Raw genomic sequence first — 22,289 nt, forward strand, 5'->3', positions numbered from 1 at the left:
TGCTAAAAGCGAATTTTTTTTAAACGTGAAACGGCTTCCCCACAACCAGGTGATCGATGCCCTCAAAAAATGTCAACTAATTGCGAGCAGCCTCCATTCAGGAGCGTTGCGTGTCTCCTTCATTCATTAAGCCGTAATTGGACGTGATGCTCATCCAGGAACGCGGGGATTCCTCCGAGTCACAACGCAGCGCGGCGGCGTGTTGGGGAAAAGAACCGTTAATCCGTCCTGTAATTGCGGCGAGCAGACGGCAGGGCTGCGTCCGTGAAAGACATTAGTCACCACAGGCGCCAGACGCGAACAATAGCGAGTGTGCGCACACATGTGGATGCTACTAGCATATGCGCGCGTGTATTTGTGCGTGTGTGTGCGCGCGCGGCTCGCCTTTCCCTTTCAGACAATTTGTAAGGCCGGCTGTTGAAGACAGGCCGAAGACCGCGGAACAGCTGGAGCCCCGCCGTGATTGATAAACGCGTAGGCAAGAACTTCAACCCCCCCACCCCCACCCTCCCTCACCGCCACAGCATCAATGAAGACAAAGGCGCGATCGTGCACGCCGTCGGTACGCTGCAGCCTGCGTGTCGTTAAGTGCCGACCACCGACCTGCCCCTGGTCCTCAGCTGGGGGAGTCAATGTGCCAAGAGGGAGGTCGGGACCCTGATTCATTACAATTTTATGACAAAACGCTTCTTTTGTGGTTGTTATATAATTGATTTTACCTTTCACGGGGAGATCATTATGAAGTGGCTCTTGACGGCTGGAGGGGGGCTAGCACACACAACTTCGCAACAAGCAGCACTTATATGTATAAGTGTGTGTGTGCGTGTTTATATTTATTGGCAGATATTTAAAAAGTGGACATGACAATTGCGCATGGAAAACATGCGGGAGGCTGGTCAGAGGGGCATCTATCGCACATGATTAAATACACGTTAAGATATGGCATTGATCCGTACCCATGTCAACATCCATCCCACCATGTAGGCGGCTTTGAACAGACATGTTCACAAGGCTCATTGCCTTGCCGTTGTAAACTTTTGCCGAGTTTGTGACCCATGCAGGGGCAGGTCAGTGAATCCCATCACCAGCGGCTTTTGTCACGGTCGCCGTCGGGTGCCGGGGGCTTATTTTAGGGCCGATGCGTTCTCGTCCGCCGTTATGCAACATGATTTGATTGTGTTGGTCAAGTTGTTTTGGTCCTTTGTTATCGCTTTCTATTTGGTTGTATTTAACTTTTTGTCTAGTTGTTTTGTCGTGGTTGGAGTGGGGTGTGCGGGGGGCCGGGGCGGGGGGGGGGGGGGGGGGGGGGTCATTGTTCCACTTGACTATAATCCCAGATTCAACACCGGACATACTTCTTAGTGCGCCAAGGTAGATTTGCGCCTCATCCACCGCACAGAGCTTGTCCACATTTCAGACGATGAATGAGTGAATACTGATGAACCAACAAAAATAGACGCACCCATGCATTTGTCCCCCTCCCCACCTCATTTTTTGTGGCAGAGGTGAAAAAGAGGAGGCGCCCTTTTCTTCCCCTGGGAGTCAAAGGCAGCCTTCTCCATATTCAGTTCAAGTTCACTAGGAGATATCAATCTCACTTTTCATACTACGAGACTTCTTTTGTTTGTGCGCACAGCAGCCCTCACGTGACGGTTCCTATTCTTCAATTCCCACTTAGTAGTGCAAGTATATACACACACACACACACATTACACTGTGACATATGAGGCCCACATTGAGTCAATCATTCAATTGAGTATAAATGAGTTTCACACGTCACATTCTTTGGGGGGGGAGGGCAGGGGTGATAGTCATTAGCTACACCTGAACGATCTCATCTCGCAAAAAAAAAAAGTCTGCATTTACTAATTAAGTGCTACCTTGAGAAACTAATTTAATTCGTTCCGTGACCACACATGTAACACCCCGCCCAAAAATTTGGATGAGGGGGAAAAACAGAACTTCAAGATTTTATGTTATAAAACCAGACAGCAATGGTGTATATTTAAATCGCTTTAAAAGGAATTGTTCCAGCGCATCAACTCGACGGCCATTTTGCTTCTCTTTCTTGTGTGGCAGTCTAAAACAAAGACGGACATACTTTTCATTGAGATGTCTCAACTTCTCCCGGCTCATCAGTACGGCACTAATATTAGTCATTCTTCGCAGAGGATAAAGACTATGCCTGTGAGTCCTGCTGTATTGTCAGTGTACACATGAGGCTCACCACAACAAGGATGATATTTAGCGTTAGCATGAAGAAGATAGCTGACTGAAAGTCAAAGCTATGTAGTTGAAAACACACTAGTTGTTTTTTCTTTCATTTTTAGGTTGCTCAGCTCTCTATTTTTTTCCTCTTAAAGTCGTATCAGCAACCCCCCCCCCACCTCCTCTCTTATGGCATCCGTATGTCAGGTCCGCAGCCTGGCTTTGGTTTGGTTTTAACGAGCCAGTGGTCTGTGTAGGCCCTTTTGTCCCCCCCATCGTGGCGTATTTGCCCTTACATGTGTTCAGTTGGGCCTACTTTACCCACACTATTGATTGCAGGTGATGTTCTGGATTGGGTCCAGCTGACCTTCAAGCGGAGTTCGATGCATCATCGTCTGCGCGAGGCAACCTCCCGAGACGGGACCGCACTTCCGCTGGCGCCAATCTGTCCACATCGCCACGCTCGGGCCTCCGCCCGAAGTGTTTCAGTCAACCGCACGTAGGCACGCGCTGCACATTGCGCCACTTCCCGCACCTTTTTTTTCCCCCTTCCCTCTTTGTGCTAATGAGAAATCTTAATATGCAATCATGTTAACATTGGCTCTAATTTGCGGCGCGGCGCATCTCGGTTTTGCGCACACACCTTGCAGCAATTGATGGATATCCAATGAGACGCCGCGTGGCTGCCAAGGGGGAGTTAGCTGGTGCGGCTTGTGACACATCGCCGAGGCTGGCGGGAAGTACGCCTTAAATTAATTAACAACGGACCTCTTGTAGCTGCTCACTTCTGTAAACAAACATTTTAATATGTGGTAATTAATTAAATCTGCCAAGCTCCTCTGCCCCCTCCCATAGATCTTCCTTCGGTGTTACTTTGCCCGTCTTGTTAAAGAGTTTATTGTGTGCAAAGTGGGACGAGGCAAGGTGTCCTGTCCCTCCGAGGAGCAGCACGGAGACGTCTTGCGTGAAAAGATTATTACAGAGTAGGATGCAGCGTGCCGCCGTGAAAAATGCAAAGTCTTTTTACTACGATGGTGGATCTCAAACTTTCTTTTCACCGTGGACTACTTTGAAATATACAGAGTCATAAAACCACCATAAGGTCGGACATTAAAATTCAAATATGCTCGAAAGATGTGTGTGTGTGGTGGGGGGGGGGGGGGGGTCAAACACAACAATATAAAATGAAGCCACTTGCAAGGGGCATGGGGCGCAGAAGCTAACAGTGAACTAACCCGCATGGTACACAGCTAAACAAATTGATTTCAAGATGCCGATGTCACTCACTCAGGCCACGCCTCTTAAAGAAACAAATCAAACACATGGCTTGATAGACTCTACACCAGGGGTGTCCAAACTTTTGGCCAATGGGGCCAGATTTTATGTGGTAAAATGTCGGGGGGCCGACCTTGGCTGACATTCTTTACATTGAACAATACATATGACATATCAGTCAATATAAACACGGAGTGATGTCTTGTTAACTCGTGAGTCATGCCCTCTAGTGTCTAAATGCTATTACTCATTTAGTGAATGCTATTACTCATTTAGCCACTAGAGGGAAGCAGTACTCGATGAAACATCACTCACCAGTCTACGAGACCTCAGTCAATGCAACATGTGTTCCATTGCACCCAACCTGCGGGCCATACGGTACCAATTTTATGACAGGCGCCGAGGGCCGGATGAAATTCGACCGCGGGCCGGATTTGGCCCGCGGGCCGGACTTTGGACATGCCTGCTCTACACCGAGTGCCATACGTGGAATTTTACGACCAGTTTTAATAAAACATAACAAAAAAGATGTTTTAGTGGGGAGGGGGCGGGCTGGTATAGAATCATGTCATTTCAAGCCGTTTCAATAGAGAATACTTTATCCCTTAAGGAAATCAATTTTAATCATTTTTTTTCTTTATACGCTTTCATATTAAATTTTTACATTCATTTGGAATAGGATAGATTTGATCTTTTTTGTTTTTATTTAAAAAAAAACTGAACTGTAGTTTAAAAATGTACAGTACTTGATAAGTAATAGTAACTATATAGTAATTATAATTACTATATAAGTAATTATAATAATAATAATAATAATTAAATGATGTGAAGGAAAATTGTAAATAGTACTGCGATTTATCCATTTGTGTTCATATTGTATTTAATTGAAAGATGTTTGTTGTTTTTTTTTCTCTTTCTCCTTTCTTCTTTCTACATACATTCTTGCTGCTGGAGGCTGTAAATTTCCCCAGTGTGGGACGACTAAAGGATATCTTATCTTATCTTAGGGAACTAAAAAGCCTCTTCTGCGCTTTAATGTGATCTGAGTGGTTGACATCCACTTTACAGTGGGTGTGTTGTCTGTGCCACTACAAATTGAACGTGTTTAAATTTTCCTGAAGATCATCCAAAAAGGGGATTTTCATGATTCAAAAAAAAAAAAGAAAGATGAATAATGAGAAACTAAATAATGTGGAAAGCATTAAATTGAGTTTACTGTAAGTCCAGAATCAGTTCGAGAAGATTAAGAGAAAAATTGAGAAATCCCTCAATGCAAATTTGATAAACGACGCATTATTGAGTCAAATCTGCCGGGCGGCGTGGACGAAAACACTGCCAAATGGATTCCGATTTATTTGGCCCAGATTTCTTATTCAAGATAAATAAATCTGAGCACTGCAAATAAATCCCTCAAATTATCTCCAGTGGGTAGTTTTGCATTTATCAGAAATGAAGAAGGAGGCGGAGGGGAGAGAAGTGGGGGGGAAAAAAAAAATACAAATGTTGCGTGAGTTTATGGAAATCCACGTTAGCAGGGGGAATAAATATGGACTCAAGGGGCATCGCTGCACAGGTAAGCTGCTTTTGGAGGGTTCATGTAAATCCTAAAAGTCCCAAAGTCAATTACTGGGCCATCTCAAGCGTGTGTTACTTGAAAGACTGAAAGATGTTTTATTGAAGAGAGGCTTTAATTCATCGGCCCTCTCAGCCTTCCCTTTCATGCGGCTTGGAGAGGGAGAGTGAGCGAGGCGCCTCTCTTTCGGATGCCCAGTGTCATATGTCACGCGCGTGCACACACACACACACACACACACACACACACGTATGTTGAAAAAGAGAGAGAAAACACACACTAATGCCCAAAAACAACTCTCAGGTGGTCTGCTTCACTCCACTGATCACCCCCCCCACCCCCCCCACACACACACACACGCACACTCACACAGCCTTCTCAATGTAGACCACACAGAAGAAAGAAGAAACTTGAGGCAATGTCTCTTCCTCTATGCCAGGGATGGGCAACTTAAATGCTGGGGGGGGCAATGGTTTTCATCAGTGTTACTGGGTGGGGGTGGGGGGTGGGGTCACGAAAGATCACGCAAGTGCTGGTGAAAAATGCTATTTTTAAAATATGGACATTTGGCATAAAAAAAACATTCAAGGACAGCAAGAAATGGCTGAAGAAGAAACCGGCATGAAGCGCAAGAACCGATTTTGTAAATGTTTTCACAAAAATCAACTCTTGCAATTTTTTTTAATGTTATTGAAATACTCTCTGTCCCTGCATATCATTCCAAACCCGTATTAAAAAAAAAAATTTAAAAAATGGGGCTACCCACTTTGTAATAAAGGGCCCTATAAAACGAATTATGTTATTAGTCAAAAAATATACTGTATATTTAAAGTTGAATGATTAGCAGTTAAATTAAAATATGTAAACGTTTTAGCGAAACCCCCCTCCTCCAGAAAATCCCTGAATCTAAACTTAATTTTTACTTTTTTTAATGTATGCTAATCACATGAATCTCATTCTCTGATTAATCCTGATTGTGATGATTAATATCCTTCTAAATGAGACACGATAAAACCCTTCTCTAATGTCTCCGCAGCTGAAGTTGAGGCACACGGCGACGTTGCCCACCCAGAGACGGGCGTAGATATCCCCCCCCACCACCACCACCACCACCACCACTGTGATTAGCCCAAATCTGCTGCTCATACATGAATGGAAATAATATGTGCATGCATGAACGTACCCCCCCCCCCCTTTATACCCCCCTTTCCCCTTCTTACCCTCTCACTCCCATCTGTCAAGACAATAGATGTGAATCTTTAATCCAGGGGCAGCCATTGAGGAGGTGGGGAATTACAAATTACAGATGTTTTACTGTGCGCTCACCTCCCGCCCGCAGCCCGTGGTTCCCTTATTCCCGACATTTCCACACGCGCTGACTTGCATGACGTTAGCAAACAGGAAAAAAAAAAAAAAAGGTGTTTGCAGACACGAGTGTACGCTCACGCGCCCATTCCGTGCCACGGCGCTACCATCTGACACTGTCATCATTTGGTAATTAAACCCTCGCTGGCTTTGAATATGAAAAGCTGGCAAGAAGGAGAAGATGATTATGATGATGATGCAGGGCTGCCCACGTTTGCGACAAAGCAATCCCGGCAACCAGGCGGCTAGCATATGCCCGCTTTCCCGGCGGCCGGGCGGGAATCTACAATTGTCAACATATAACAATACCCAAGAGCTCAAGATTTCTAAGGGGCCTCCAAACATCTCAAAGTTTTCTTCAGTTTAAAGCGTGTATTATTGTTTTGCTAGCTAAATGCCAATGCTAACAACGATCGGATACCGGTTCACTATGGTGATGTCATAACCGTTTAAGCAACAACTGTATGAACACAAACAGTGGAGTGGAAAACATTGGTAATTTTGTTGTTGTTTCGGGGGTTGGGGTTTCTTATTTTAATACAAAAGGGGGGGGGCATGATTTGATTTGAGTGCGGTGGCAAAACAAATTAAACTTGCTTTATATTTGAGTAAACTAGTTTTGAGTCCAAATTCGCACGCTTGAAACCTTTCAAGATGTTTCATCTATCGTGATAGTTTCAAGTAATTCACCCCCCCCCCCCCCCCACCTCCTATTTCATGCAATGGACTATTCCACCTTCTTCCTGTTTTTGTGTGGACATGATTCGGGATGAGGGCAGCAATTAGTTCAACAAACATGTTGGCACACTGTGAGGAAAATGAAGCGGAGGAAAGAAAGTGATTCTTATTTAATATTTGAGCTGCTTGAGATGGTGATTTTCACAAACTGGAATCAGAAATGATCCAAGTCATTTCAAAATAACATTTGAAAATATCTTATGGTGTGTGTTCTGACTTTAGGTATTTACATTATAAACGGGTTTCACCGAGATCTCGAGTGGGTTAATTCAATTTTTCTAAGGCAATCGTGCGCATGTGTTGGAAATGGGGGGTTGATACCGTCTGTTGTTGAAAAGTTCCATCATATTCATTCGGAACATTAAGACACGAACACGTCAGCCGTGATGGTGATGGGTGATGGGCACAGGCTGGTGCACACAATGGCCTCTGAGTGAGGGGGAGAGTGGGGTCGAGTAGCAGAGGCTGGGCTGGAGGGAGGGTACGGCGGCTTATTTAAAGTTCAGGCGACGAGCAAGTGCAACGCCACACAGTGGGAGGAAGAAGAGGGGGAGGGTGGAAATGCAGGTGAGAGGAGACAGGAAGTGATCGTTTGCTGGTTGGTCAACATTAGTTTGACCTCCTTTACACACACTCAAACACACAACACTCACACACACACACACACACACACACACACTTCTTTAGCCCTCAGGCTTGGACAGACCCGACGCCAGTGAAGTAGTTTAATGGAGTAGACCACCACAAATATCCCTCTCCTCTAAATCTGAGCAAAAATAACTCCTCTGCTACAGAGGGGTCACAAACTGGAGGGGGAAAAAATGAAAAGAAAAAAAAGAAAGAAAAAGGTGTCTGCGGCTCAGGGAAGAGCTTAGGTTCCATTATAGGCAGCCCGCATCGCTTTATGGCTATTTTAGGCGCTCCATTTGGGTTCCTCCCTTTCGGGTGTTCCTATTGACCCCTCAGAGTGCCCACCTTGGCTAAGAAAAAAAAAATTCCGGATGGGAAAGGCCTGAATGTTGAAATGTTGAAATGTAATCTAATTGCACTCACACCCCCCGCCCCCTGCCTACCCATTACTACTATTGAGGATTAATACGCGATTATTTTTTTCAAAGTCCTTTTCCAATGTGTTTTTTTAACAAATACAAACAATAACTTTAAGTCTATCACAATAAAGAGCGGATTAATTGTAAATAAATAAGTGCAGTTGAATAGATTTGTTTTATGCTGAAATATCGGCACCATGCACCACGAATTAATCTCGGAAAAAGGTTCATTCATCCACTTCACTTACATTCGTTAACATACTACTGTAAACTTTTCAGCGTTCGCCATGACAACTTCACAAAATTCAACAAAACAAGCGTGCCGTAAAGGTAAGTCAATAAATCATAAATCAGATTACAACAATAATTTAAACACATCTGAGGCTACATCACGTCAACCTTTCCTGTTTTATCAAATAATGACACAGAAAGATGAAACTGATCTGACCACCATATCAACAAAAATAAAATAGAAATACATTTCTAAATAAATAAGGCCGGTTGAAATTCAGCATTTCTTTTTTTTTTGGAACCGATTAATGACATTTCCATTCATTTCAATGGGAAGAGATGATTTAAGTTGTGAGCGTCCCATCGCCGCATTATTGTTTGAGTCTTAATTCACGCGCTTCAAAAATCCATCCAAATATGTCATCTATCAGAATGACTTTGTTCACCTCCCTTCTCATGCAATGGACTATGCCATCTTCAACTCCAACTGGAATTTTCCCCAGTGTGGGACAAATAAAGGATATCTTATCTTATCTTAATTCAGGAAGCAAGTTGAAATTAGCAATACAAAATTGTCGGCTCCTTGTGGAAAAAAAAACTAAAAGTAGCCCATTGGAGCAGAAAAGAGAGAGAGAACGCATGATAATATTCATAATTCTCTACTTGTGTTTTAACTCTAACCCCCCGGCCCCACCCAGTATTTTTGCACTGCAGCCGTTTTTCTCCCCTGAAATGAAACCTTCCCTCCAAAGGATTCACTTGAATTGGTCCAATGAATAATAATGTTCACGTGCCATAAAGATTTGATGTCAATTTTTTTTTTAAAGTGCCCCGCAAGTCGACTTTTTAAAGCACAGTACCAGCAAGTGTATGAGTATTTTAGGGGTAAAGTTTGCCACCGTATCCATTCCAAGTCTTTGGTCCAGTGGCGGTCTTATTGCCACCGCTGAACTTCAAGCATTATAAAGAATCTTTTAACACAAAATGTTTGTTAAATAGCCGATAGAGAAGCTATAATCTTTTAATGTTGTATTATATGGCCTTCGCACGCTCTGCCGTTCTTGTGGACATTGTAATATTGCATTTTTACTGGTTACTCATCTGTTAATGTTCCAGTTACTGAGGTTTATCTTCTGCCTGGAACTATTTTGTGCCCCTCCACTACACCCACCCCCTTCACACTGTTGAACACACACACACACACACAAAAGTTTGCTCTCAGCATCTCTGAGGCACAGGACTGCAAAGAGCATCCCACTTTTTACAGCGATAGCACATTAGCTAAGAAATTAACGATTGTGATCATCTCATAAGGAACATCATTTACTATGTAATTGTGAGTTTTAGATCACAGTTGCCATGTTGTGTATTTTTGCCACTGCCACACAACATCAAATATGCATACGGACCACTGTCAAGGTCTCAAGTGCTTAGTTTTGTATCATGAGGTGGATGGTGTTATCAATGAATCACGCAAAGTAAATAGGAAGTTAAACGTAGTGCTTTTGCCCAAAGTTAGAAGGAAAAAAAATCGCAGATCACTGGAGCAGAGTTTTTTTTTCCTTTACGTGTGTGTGTGTGTGCGTGTGTGTGCGTGCGTGTGTGCGTGTGTGTGTAAGCCGTTTAGTTGTGGATGATCGCTCAGAAAAAAAAAATCTTCAGACATCCAGAGAACCGGCGAGCCAGCGAGGAGAAGCATGACGCCCATGCCGGGGAGGGCGCGCGGGAGGCCGGGCAAACGTAGTGGGCTGCATCGGGGGAGACGCACCATTAGACAAGGGAGAACCGTGGCTCTCTGTGCCGCTCGATCAGGTAGGAAACGCCGCCTCGCCTCTTTCGACACACCCGCCAACTTGGACGCGGGACCACGTGCTCTACTTTTGCATTTCGTCTCAAAATATTAATATTCGTAGTATTTATTTCATTTGGGGATGTTGACTTTGGCCCGTAAAATACAATGATCCACTTGCGAGAGGAAATATATTTACAATAATTCTACCGCCAATAGATAAGTTCGATGAAATTAATAAAAAGAAATAATAGAGTATCGTAAATAATAATTTTATTGATGTGGTTTGATTGGAAAAACATAGTTCACAATCCTCGTTGTGAGGGAGTAAGGCTGGGAAAATCAATGCGTAATGATGTCATTAATTATGACGAAATTAAAAGCAAGTGCAAAATCAATCCGCACTGCTGTCGAGCATGTGGACTCAAACTGAAAGGCAAACATCACGTGAGGTGTTTGTGTGTTGTTGTTGTTGCTTCCGCTGCTTTGACGGGGGCGGAACTTCAGCCTAAAGATTATGACGCAAAAAATAAATAAAATAAATAAAAACGATGATCAAGATTTGAACTTCGAACCACCAATTTACTGACTTCCAACCAAAATATTGGGAACACCTCCCAGGATAATCAATCAATAGCTATAGAGGGATATTGATTATAATTATCGGTGAAAAATACGCAGGTGTGCCTTAATGTTTTGGCCCGCGTGAAATTTGCAGCGCGGACGTGAACGGGTGGTCCCAGCAGAGAGATATTTTTTTTAAATAAAGAAGGAAAAAAAAACAACAACGATCGATTGAGTTGAAATGTGCGTCACGGGTCACGGGTTTGTAAAAACGGAAGATTTGTTTGCTCTCCCCCTTATTCGGCATCACAAATCGATAGGGGGTGGGAGGGGGGGCGGTTATGGAGGGGGGGGCGCTATTATCTAAATTTAGACGGTAAACGAATGAGATTTGTTTTGGGTGTGGTTGGTGGATGGATGGATGAATGGATGGGTGGGTGGGAGTGAGGGCGGCCTGGCATAAAAAGTCGGGGACGGGGGGCACATTGCGTGTGTGTGTGTATGTGTGTGTGTGTGTGTGTGTGTGTGATGGGGGGGGGGGGCAGCTGCTTTAGGGCAAAAGTGCACTGACGTGTGAAATTACAGCCCATGGTGCTACATATTGTACCAGAAGCTCCTAACACCCCCCAAGACTACTCCCCCAAACCCCACCAAAAAAGAAGAAACAAAAAAAATATGACTACTGTATTATGATTATTTATATGATGTTACTACTGTTATTTAGAAAAAAAAGATAAGTTCATCTCGAAGATGCCTTATAGTTAGTGAAATGCACCTAAATACAATCAAGTCAAAGGGTGTGAAATATATCCAAGAAATGGACAAATAAATCACGACAAAAAATTTATCATACAGTAGTTAAGTAGTGTTGAAAAAACGACTGCTGCAGTTATTCGAATGATTATTAAGACTGTACCAGCCACGGGTCTTTATTCTTTTGGATTTGGACCCAACGCGAGATTGACACTGTCCTATTGGTTTCTGACGTTTACTGTCGATGTGTCAGTGTCACCAATTTGTGCTTTCATAGACTTGTTTTCAATTTTTGAAGTTGCTTTACAATTTTTTTTGGAGGGGTGGGGGTGTTGTGAAATATGCTACACAAACAAACGTGACTTGTATTGTACAATACAAATACATCAGGTATTGTAAATTGTTTGGTTTGGTTTTGCATTGTTTGGTTGCGAAATGATAAAACCAGACATCAGATGAACAACTAAGCATATGTCATACAAAAACAATAAATGGTGTATGGAAGCTGCTTCATTCTTACTTTCAAAATCAATACAAGAAACAAACTGATTCCATATTAATATGTGCTATATATATTATCAATGTAAGTACAGCTAAAATACATAATTCCGAACAATAGGCTTTGTGTTTTGTAGTTTGACAAAAATAAAGATGATCTCCCAAGTACTCTTACTCGTCTGTGAGTGACTTTGACTGCAACCTTTTTGTCTATCATTTCTCCTATTTTGATTATTTACGACGTCACGACGCACACATGGTCAAATCGACGGTTATGAGTATTTACTGTATATGACCACGTGCTTTTAAACACGCACACACACACACTTTTTGTAACCCTTTGTTCTCCGAACGGATTGAGTCCGAGCGGAAGAGATTATGAAGGGGGCGGGGGGGGGGGGGGGTAGTAGTGGATTTTCCTCCAGCTACAGTAGGTTTACTCCCGAACTTTGACCCGGCCGAGCTGCAAGTGAGTCGCCCGAACAGCGGAATGCACGGACACCACAAAGCTGCTGTATGAGCGCCATCTACAGAGCACCACCGCGAATAGTCGCGGAGTGGATGATGATGAAGATGATGAAGAAAATGATGATGATGGCCTAGTGGTGACTCACTCACTGCAGGCGGCCATTAGAGGCAAAAGTGGAATTTGGGGTAAAATACAAATTTCATTTTAGTCATTTATTTTCTTTTTTTTACAATAATTCCAGACTAAATAATAATAATAAGAAGTGTTGCATTGTGTGTTTTTATTTTAATTAGTGGTCCCTGGTAGAATAAAGTTTTAAACCACCTATACTGAAGAACAGAAAACATGTTTGGAATAAAAATATTTTCTAATTAGTTGTTTTATAAGACATCAGCTATCTTGTTTTAGAATCAGCACAAATAGTGGTGCTGCTTGCATTTTTTTCATACATCGAGAGGAACATTCTATGCCCCGCCCACCTTGCACCCCTGTTTTCAAGTCACACGGGGGTAAAAAAATGACATATTTGAAAAACTACAATTATTTTTGTTACACCTTAAACAGATAATCTGCTCACATTAATGATTTTGTCCCGAATGCAAGTCATCCAAAAGTACCACAAGTGTCATTGTTGGTCCCATTGCTTTTTCAATCATTTAGTTGAATTTTGTATAAGCAACTGACAGGGGGAAAAAAGGTTCTCGGGCTACTCAACTGTACAGAGAACACAACTGAAACAGTGATATGATATTGTTTAAGTCCATTCTAAAGCAGCCAACATTTTCACAACAAATATGGGTGCTGTATTTTTCAATATTCTAATTATCATAGTGCCCCATTCAATGTAATTTTAGATTTTATCCAGCGCTTGATAAGAAAAGCCTTCATAAAGAGTTAAAACAGATTTTGACATATAATAAAGCCATTTTGATTTTTTTGGGGGGGGGGCATTTGAAGGACGCTTACACGTTTAATAGATGTAAACGTGTTTGTGCATGTTATGAGTGCTATTCATAGATTTTAAAATACAAGTCATTAGGTGCAGAAAAACGGTCAATGTTTGTCCTGATTACCCCCCCCCCCCCCTCTTTGTGACTCTTTACGTGACACCCGATAGACATAATACACCTGCAATTTACAGTGGACTGGAAACATAATGAAGAACATAATAGGGGTGGGTGGATGTAGTCTTGATCCCCCCCCCCCCGCCCATCACATCAGTTGTATACTACGTGCTATTTTTACTTCTTTTTTTTAATCGGCGGAAGAGCTGCACAAGTATCATTGATGGGCTCGTTAAATGTATTTTTTCGCAACTTTTGCACAGCGTGCGTGCACGTCGTGAATATTCATAGATTTTGAATGAAAGTCATCAAAACGTTGCACACTGGCGAGTCTATTAAATTAATTTCATCAAACATATAAGGGGCATGGCATGCACCCTTCCAGGAAAAAGGCACCCAATGACAAACTTAAAGTCAATTTTTTAAAGTATTATTATAATCACCTGACAGCAGTTCACATCTTCAAATGTGTTTTGGTTTTTTTTTTGGTTTGTTTTTCATTTTAAATACAAGTCACCAAAAACAGAGACATGTGCCATTGTTGGTCGCATTTAGTGAGACTCCATGAAGCCCCTGATAGAAAAAAAATGAAGAGGTCCCAACCTGCACTGAAAAAACTATATTAAAAAATAACTACATCGCGAAAATACAATTTGAGTTTTTTTTGTAGACGATTCTGTGCACTTTTGCAAGGTTCGCACACGTGTCATTTGTACTGGACGTCTTGAGAAAGCAGCACTTGAAACAACAAAAACCGCCTTTTAATTCCGTTTTAAAACAAACCAAAAAAAAAAAAGTCATCATTTCCCATTCGGTCTCCCTCCTTTCCCTGACTGTCGGATGCTCTCGTTTGAGCTGCATCTTTTTTCCTCTCTCTCTCTCTCTCCCTTTCTCTCTTTTGCGTGGGCGAATCACAAAGTGTTGGAATCTATTGCCTTTGTCTGACAAGTCATCCATCTCTATGCGGAGAGGATCTGTGGGATGGAGTGATAGAAGAAGAAGAAGGAGGAGGAGGAGGGTGAAGGAGGGCAGTGGGTGTGGAGGTGTGGGGGGGGGGGGTGTCTGTTGGGACTTTTAGAAACAGAAACACAAGCGAGCGGGGCTTCATTCTCAGCCCAAAGCTCAGGCAGGCAGGCAGGCAGGCAGGCACGGTCCATTCCGGAGGAGAGGGGGACCCGCTTGTTGTCATCTCCGCCCCCCCGCCCCCCCTCAGCCGTACCACCCCTCAACCACCCCCCCTCTCCCGCCCCACGCGCCCACCCCCTTGTATTTTTTGAGGGGGGCCGTGTTTCTTCCTCCGACCCAGCCACCGGGGGGACCCCACGCCGCCGCTCCTGTTCGCCGCCGCCGAAGTAGGATTTGTCGGCTGCTCGGTCGGGACCCGCGTGGAAGGAAAGTCCGCTTCTCCGCAGCCGCACGCGTGGGTCATTCTCTGCACCTGACAACCCCCCACCACCACCACCGCCACTACCACCACCCACGTACTCGTTTTGTGTTTTTATTTAATTTTGTTTTAAGATTTTTTCTCTCTTCTATTTTTTGGTTTTGTTTTTACACGGACGAATTCTTTCTTTCTTTGAAGAGCTGAGAAGTTGCTGCGCTCGTACGGCAGCTCGCGCGGACTCTATCGGCCACACGGACTGGTTGGCTTGTTTTTTTTTTTGTTTTTTGAACATTTTTTCCTCTTTGACGGCTGCTGCACCATCGAGGCGAGACGGCGACCTCAGTCGATTACCTTTCTTTGCTCTGCTATCCCATGGATATTCACTGCAAGGCAGACCCCTTCTCCGCCATGCACCGTGAGTCTTTTTGAAAATATCGCAAATAGAAGACCAAAATAAAAAAAAAAAATCTGCGATAGTTTTGAAATGAAAAGCTGCTTCGAGTTTGGCTGCAAAAACACGTTAAGGGATGAAATGGCTTCTGTTCTTTTTTGGTACGAGTTTTTGTGTGATTCTATTTGATTTGGTTTTATAATGCTGGCTTTCACCTAAGTTGATTATTTCGTATATTGAGCGCGAATTGAAAAAAGTCGAGATTCGGCTTTTTTTTGATGCGCAGGGAAAGAAAATCAGTCGAATTAATTTCTTGAAAGAGCAATGAAAATATGGCAGAATTCGTTCGAAAAATCGAATGATGTTGAGCACAAATTCAACGGCGATGATGTCACTATTTCATTTTGGCCTCATGATTCTGCCTTTAAAAGTAGACCCTCGTTATGATTGCAATCATCCTTAAAAACTATTCAACGTTGGATCACTCACATCTTACAAATTCTTCCAAGAGCACCAAAATACATTTTGTAAAACTTTTTTTAAGGCTCTTTTGTTTTATATTTTTTCCAAGTGCTCAATTTGAATACAAAGCTTTTTTTTATTACGTGTGACATCACATTACGGAGATCAGTGTGTGTAAATGATGCCAAACAATTTCTCATTACAGTGCTAAAATAAAATAACAAGAATTGAAGTATTAACAAAAATACAGCTTGAGAGGAGCCCCCGGCCTGCACGTCAATTATTTATCGGCGTTTGTAATATGAGTGATCAAAGGTCATTTTAATTATTTACCGTAATCGTGCAAGGAAAATTAAACAGGTCGAAACGTAAGACGCGCCACATGTGTTGCACCGCACGAGCTGATCTTGGAAAATATGACAGAAGCAGATCCAGGCAATAACAAAAAAAAAAATCAAAATAAAAAAAATTTAAAGAATTTTTTTCCCCGACGAACGCAAATGAAAAGCCCGAAAAAAGGCAGGTGAGTCCTTCTTCAGGTATGTAATGTTATGCTCCCCTCCCCGGTGCCGCTGTTGTATCCCACGCAGGGCACGGCGGCGTGAACCAGCTCGGTGGGGTGTTCGTGAACGGCCGACCCCTCCCGGACGTGGTGCGGCAAAGGATTGTGGAGCTGGCACATCAAGGGGTCCGGCCGTGTGACATTTCCAGACAGCTACGGGTCAGTCACGGCTGCGTCAGCAAAATCCTCGGCAGGTAAAAAAAAAAAAAAAAAGGAACAAAAGGACCGACGCACGCACGCACGCACGCACGACGTGTCAAAATCATCAATCTTGCAGCTCCATTCCAACCTCAGCATAGTGCGAAGGCAGCTTTTATTATTTATTTTGATTATTTTATTTTATTTTTGGCTTGCACACTGCTATTTTTTTTTGGGGGGGGGGGAAGCTTTTCGAAACGGGAACACTTTGATATGTAATTCCAAACACACGTGAGCACGAAAGGTAATATTTTGAAATTATATTTTTTTTCCCAGCTATCAGAAGGCATTTCAGAGGTATTTCAATGCACACACACTGAATGTTTGTCAGAAACATTGTTTTTTTAAATTTAATTTTATTTTTAGGAAGGAGAAGAAGAATAATACGTCATGGTGGCATGTCATGCATGCACACTTTTTTTTAAACCCACTCCCATGCACTCAGCGCCATGATTAAAAAAAAAACAATTGAATCCATGCACTAACCGCAAAAAAAAATAAAAAAGGAGGGGGGGGGGGAGCTAACGTGGATGAATCGTTGACGATATTAAACGTGCAACTGTGTGCAGGTACTACGAGACGGGCAGTATTAAACCGGGGGTGATCGGGGGCTCCAAACCGAAGGTGGCGACTCCGAAAGTGGTGGATAAGATTGCAGAGTACAAGCGCCAGAACCCGACCATGTTCGCCTGGGAGATCCGGGACCGGCTACTGGCCGAAGGCGTTTGCGACAACGACACCGTGCCGAGCGTGTCATCCATCAACAGGTAAGACCTGATCATTCGCATCCCAAATGGGTGATTTTTTTCCGCAACGCGTCCTAATTGTGAGTTTTCAAAAGGCCGTTTTGGGTAGTCGGCACGGGTGGTCTGTTGCAGGTGCAATTCAATCCCCCCCCCACCCCCACCTGGACTCTTGTGGCCCTCCGACGCGCAGCGTGGCGGGGGTGGGGGGAGTGAGAGAGAGAGAGAGAGAGCGAGAGAGAGAGAGAGAGAGAGAGAAAATCGCATCTGTCTCGATTAAAAAAAAAGAAAAAACGATCGATAGGGTGTAAGGAGGTGTGCAGACGGCGGGAAAAGCCCCGCCAAATGTTTCAAGAGGCGGAGCGCCATGCGAGGACACGTCGCCGACATGTCGTCTCTCCATTGGACGATAATCGCCTCGTTATCGCCATAATATTAATTGTTATGATCATTTGGAAATACCCGGATGTTGACGAACATTGTTTCGATGACGATCGTAAATGGGCTCGGTCGTACGATGACGACACCATATTTGTCATTATCCGTGATTCTAATAGTTGACAATCGGGTTCGTAGTGTTATTAGTGTGGCTATAACATGCGTGTGTGCGTTAGCTTTAAAATTATATATACAATCATTAATTTATTTTTTTTAAATAAATGTTATCCATATAGCCCAAAGTGAAATCTATTCACGTTATGAATGCGCAATTATGCCTTTTACAAAGCATGTTTTTGAGGTAAAATCCTATATATGTTTATTTCATATAGCTTTAAACGCTCTGGATGACACTCACATGTGGGTTATGATTACGCTTATGATTAAATATCTTTCATTGATAACACCTTAGAAAATATATTAATTGTGTGTAGCTTTTTAGTTTAGGTAAATGTTATTACTATTAGTAGTAGTAGTACTGTACATCGAAATATTTAAACTAATTGATATACAAATGTATTTGATAATATACAGTATATTTATGTTACGGGAAATTGTTTACATTCCTAACAGAAATGAGACATTATTTCTGTGTACTGACTATTTTATAAGGGGATGCATAATTTTAGAAAAGATCAATTACACTCATTTTGTTGTTTCTTTTTGTTTTTGTTTCATCTTGTTTAAAATGCCCTAATTGCGTCCTTATTCTTTTACCTCTCACTAATGTGGGGGGGGGGGGGGGGGATATGTTTTCACTGATAATGATAAGTGAATCTATTTATTTTATGTCGCTTGAAATAGTTTCCCATTTCTGCCTTAAATGGACTAAAGTGTCTTTCTTGACGCTGGTGGTGGTGATAGTGAGTGGGGGGGGCGGGGGGGGGCGGGGGGGGCTGCCCTTGGAGGAGTGTTGAACTTTGGTTAGGAGCCACTGTTCCAGAGAGCTGGTCATCAGCATTACATTTTAATGAGCTGAGGAGAGTCTCATAACACGTCCAACTAAAGGTAGAAGAAGCTGTGAGGTCCACACACACACACACACACACACACACACACACACACACACACACACACACACACATACACACAGCAAGAGAGAGAGAGAGAGAGAAATCCCTATACATGTACAGTATATGTAGGGATGTATGTGTGTGTGTGTGTGTGTGTGTGAGAGCATTTGTGGGTTTGATGTTTCAACGGCCTTGCTTTTGGTTTTTTCATCCGTCACTCGAAATGCATGGCAAGTGAGATGAAATGTTCGGTCAGGTTTGCATCGATGGTGTGTGTGTGTGTGTGTGTGTGTCAGAGAGAGAGAGAGAGAGAGACAGAGAGAGAGTGAGAGAGAGAGAGAGAGAGAGAGACCTGTTGGGCTAAAATAGGCTTGACTTTTAAAAACTTGCTTGTCGATGGTGTTAATAATTGACATTAGCTCTAAAGGTATGTTTTTTTAACTTGCCAACAATGTCTCATGATAGCTGCTGTGACAAAAAAAAGTGGTGGGAGGGGTCCAGCGTGCACCTGTGAGGTTGTTGTTTAGCGAGGCAGCAGTGACTCAGTGGTCCCAGCGGTTCAAGGGGGCTGACCTCTGCTCCCTTGACTAAAGAGGATGTCCCGGCTTTTAAACCCGTTTTCCCGCCGTGAATTATTAAAGATGACAACGAGGCAAGGGTTGCCTTCTGTTTGCCCCACGAAGCCACGCGGGTCCTCCAATCGCGACTATTGATCCCCATTTTCATATTCCTTCTGGGGATTTTCCTTTCTTTCCACAGCAGCCCAAAACACAAAAGTCGTTAATTCGCCCCTTCCAGAATTGCTTATTCAATAGCGACAACATGGACTGCAAAACAAAGTCCTTGAATTTATGAGGCTCCCCCCGAGCCATGCGGTCAGATAACCGTTGTGGTGAGATGTTAGAAATTCAAATAAAATATTGATGTGTGTTTTCTGGAGGAGGCTGCGGGGCCTTTTGTTTGAGGACGGGGTAAGGTGGGGGGAAGAGGAGAGGTGGGGGGGTGGGGGGGGGACACATGAGACACATGAAACCAGTGTACACCCCCCCCCCTCCATCTCCATCCCTGAGGACGTTAACCCATCGCTGCCCGAGCCTCGAGCACACACATCCGCACACACGCCGCGCCACCTTGTAATTCTCTTTCGTCACACCTGTCGGGGCCTCGGCACGAGATTCCCGACGCCGACTGTTATTCAATGATCTCGCGCTCGCATGTCAATCAAAAGATTATCGCGGTCACGGTGTGAATGTAATGCGATTGGCGTCGACAAAAGAGCTTGTGCAAATCCCAGCGTCCGTGTGTGTGTGTTTGCCTGAACGCATTTACAGCGATCTTCTTATTATGCTCATACGAAAGCCTGGCCAATTGTCGGGACAACCTCGGAAAGATCAAAATAGACGGCGGAGGGGTGAGCGAGAAATTAATTGAGAGGTAAAGCAAGAAAGTCCGAGAGGTAGAGGTTTTTCTTTCCGTCAAAGGCTTGCATACAGACAAACGGAAGAGCGCAAGAACCGCATCGATGTTCTTCACTTTTAATTCATCTAATGCGCTGAAACAAATGCATCAGTGTTGGTTAAAAAAGGAAAACCACGCAAAGATTATCCAGAGGGCTGCACTGGAATTTAGCATCACAGGAAAGGTCATTTGAGCAGATTTGGTCGTCTTCAGGTTGTTCAAAGGCTGCGGGCATAAGATTGTGATGCTCATCAACCTGAATCGAGTGCCCAGTCAAGTTTTTGTTGATGCCGAGTTCCAATGGAGCTCTCCGGAAAGATTTTTATGCCAACGCCTGCTCTGGGAATTCGGCGTTTCAAGAACAGATTCTGTTTTGAGAAAGGACACGGTAAACTTCTCAAACTGACAACTGCGGTCAGGCACAAAAAAAAAAACATCTTTTGCAGTCAGCAATTTTGCAGTGTCACTCCAATTTGGTGGGGTCAAGCAAATATTCAGATTTTTCTGGATTTCAGAGATCCCACAAAACGAGACCCGCCAGTGTATTGAAGATGAACTTTTTTTTTCAGATTTATTTTGAGATTTGGGACTACATCTATTTTCAAACCTTAAAATCCCACTCGTCGTGTCTTCACAGTCTTTTTAATGGCAACCGAGGCCTTGTTTTGAAATTCAATGCCTTTTAAGATTTTTTTTTCCCATTAATGATCCGCAGGAACCCCGAGAAAGTAACTCATCAAACGCGGGGGGGGGGGGGGGGGGGGGGCAAAAGAACTTGGGCCGCACCGATTGTGAATTTTAACAGTTGCTGGGCAGCGGTGGTTTGGGCTAAACCTGGTCCAGCAAGTAGATATGACAGAAATGGATGTGGGTGGAAGAGAGTGAAAAAGAAGCGGGAGGGTGGGGGGGGGGGGGGGATTATTAGACTTGGCCAGGTAGAGTCAGTGAAGCTGATCATTGAGGTGAATTGATGTGATTTCATGCTTTGTTTGCAAGATCATTCAGACCAAAGTGCAATGAAGACTTTCCCGACACAGCACATCGTCCCCCTAGTGTGTGTGTGTGTGTGTGTGTGTGTGTGTGTGTGTGTGTGCGGGGATGGACTTTATCATATTTCAGAGCTCAGAATTCCCGCTAGATTGAAAAGCACATTCTCGGGAGGGCCCCATTCTGCCTCTCTCACACACACACACACACACACACACACACACACATAAACCCAGAGATTGACCCTAAAACCCAGGGATTGCCTATTTGGGACCTGAATGGGGAGGATACGAGCGGGGTCCTCGGACCGCGGCGTGCTTTCACATGCACGGGGGCCTAAGTGGACATGATGAGCTGTGTTTAAAGTGTCCCGGAGTGGCCCGGCCTGCTGTGAAATCTCCACGCTCGGGAGGCAACATTGATTGATCCTGTGTGTGTGTGCGTGTGTGTGTGTGTGCGCGCGTATGGTTCACTTTACCAGGATTATCCGCACCAAAGTCCAGCAGCAGTTTCACCCGTCCCCCGATGGATCCGTCACGCCGCTCTCCACGCCGGGACACACCATAGGTGAGAGTTTGGACTTGCTGGAATGAACGGAAAAGCACGGTTAATATTCACACCCAGGCTGTGTTGGGAATCATTCACTCTTTTCGCGCTACACTTTATTGACTTTTTGATGAACTACATCGTCGGTTTTTACGTTGATATTTTGGTGGACTACTGTATAGAGTCCACTACAGTATATTAAAAAAAGAAAATAAAACAAAGTGTATATATAGTCTGTAAAATGCTTTTACATTATTTGTGGAATTTTTAGGACAGTCTATGTCCATAATATAAAAATTTTGAATCATTTATTCCTGAACCAGTAGATAGTCGACCCCCAATATTCACAGGGTACAGGCCCCTGGCCGACCCACAAAAATCTCAATATCACTGATGCCCATTATAATTGCATTGGCAAAAATAAATAAATCTAAATTTCTTAGTAACTGTTGTGCTGACGCTTTTTCTTCTGTGAAGCACATTGATTTATCTTGTGTATAAAACATGCAATAGAAATAAAGCTGCCTTGTC

At 43.5% G+C, this 22,289-nt stretch overlaps 1 protein-coding gene and 1 long non-coding RNA gene across 2 annotated transcripts in view; one reads left to right on the forward strand and one right to left on the reverse strand.

Annotated features, from left to right (window-relative positions):
* LOC127610282 (uncharacterized) overlaps window positions 1–22,289 on the reverse strand; it is a 119,105-nt gene that overhangs the window by 13,494 nt on the left and 83,322 nt on the right. The window contains exon 4 of the long non-coding RNA XR_007964798.1: window positions 21,691–21,796. This is a non-coding gene — a long non-coding RNA (uncharacterized LOC127610282). The remainder of the gene's footprint in view (window positions 1–21,690; window positions 21,797–22,289) is intronic.
* pax2a (paired box 2a) overlaps window positions 14,635–22,289 on the forward strand; it is a 36,306-nt gene continuing 28,651 nt past the window's right edge. The window contains exons 1-4 of the mRNA XM_052080210.1: window positions 14,635–15,375; window positions 16,404–16,569; window positions 17,143–17,340; window positions 21,694–21,779. Coding sequence (XP_051936170.1) covers window positions 15,333–15,375; window positions 16,404–16,569; window positions 17,143–17,340; window positions 21,694–21,779 — 493 coding nt within the window. The 5' untranslated portion in view covers window positions 14,635–15,332. The remainder of the gene's footprint in view (window positions 15,376–16,403; window positions 16,570–17,142; window positions 17,341–21,693; window positions 21,780–22,289) is intronic.

This window comes from Hippocampus zosterae, chromosome 11 (genome assembly GCF_025434085.1).
Source record: "Hippocampus zosterae strain Florida chromosome 11, ASM2543408v3, whole genome shotgun sequence".
Taxonomy (NCBI): Eukaryota; Metazoa; Chordata; class Actinopteri; order Syngnathiformes; family Syngnathidae; genus Hippocampus; species Hippocampus zosterae.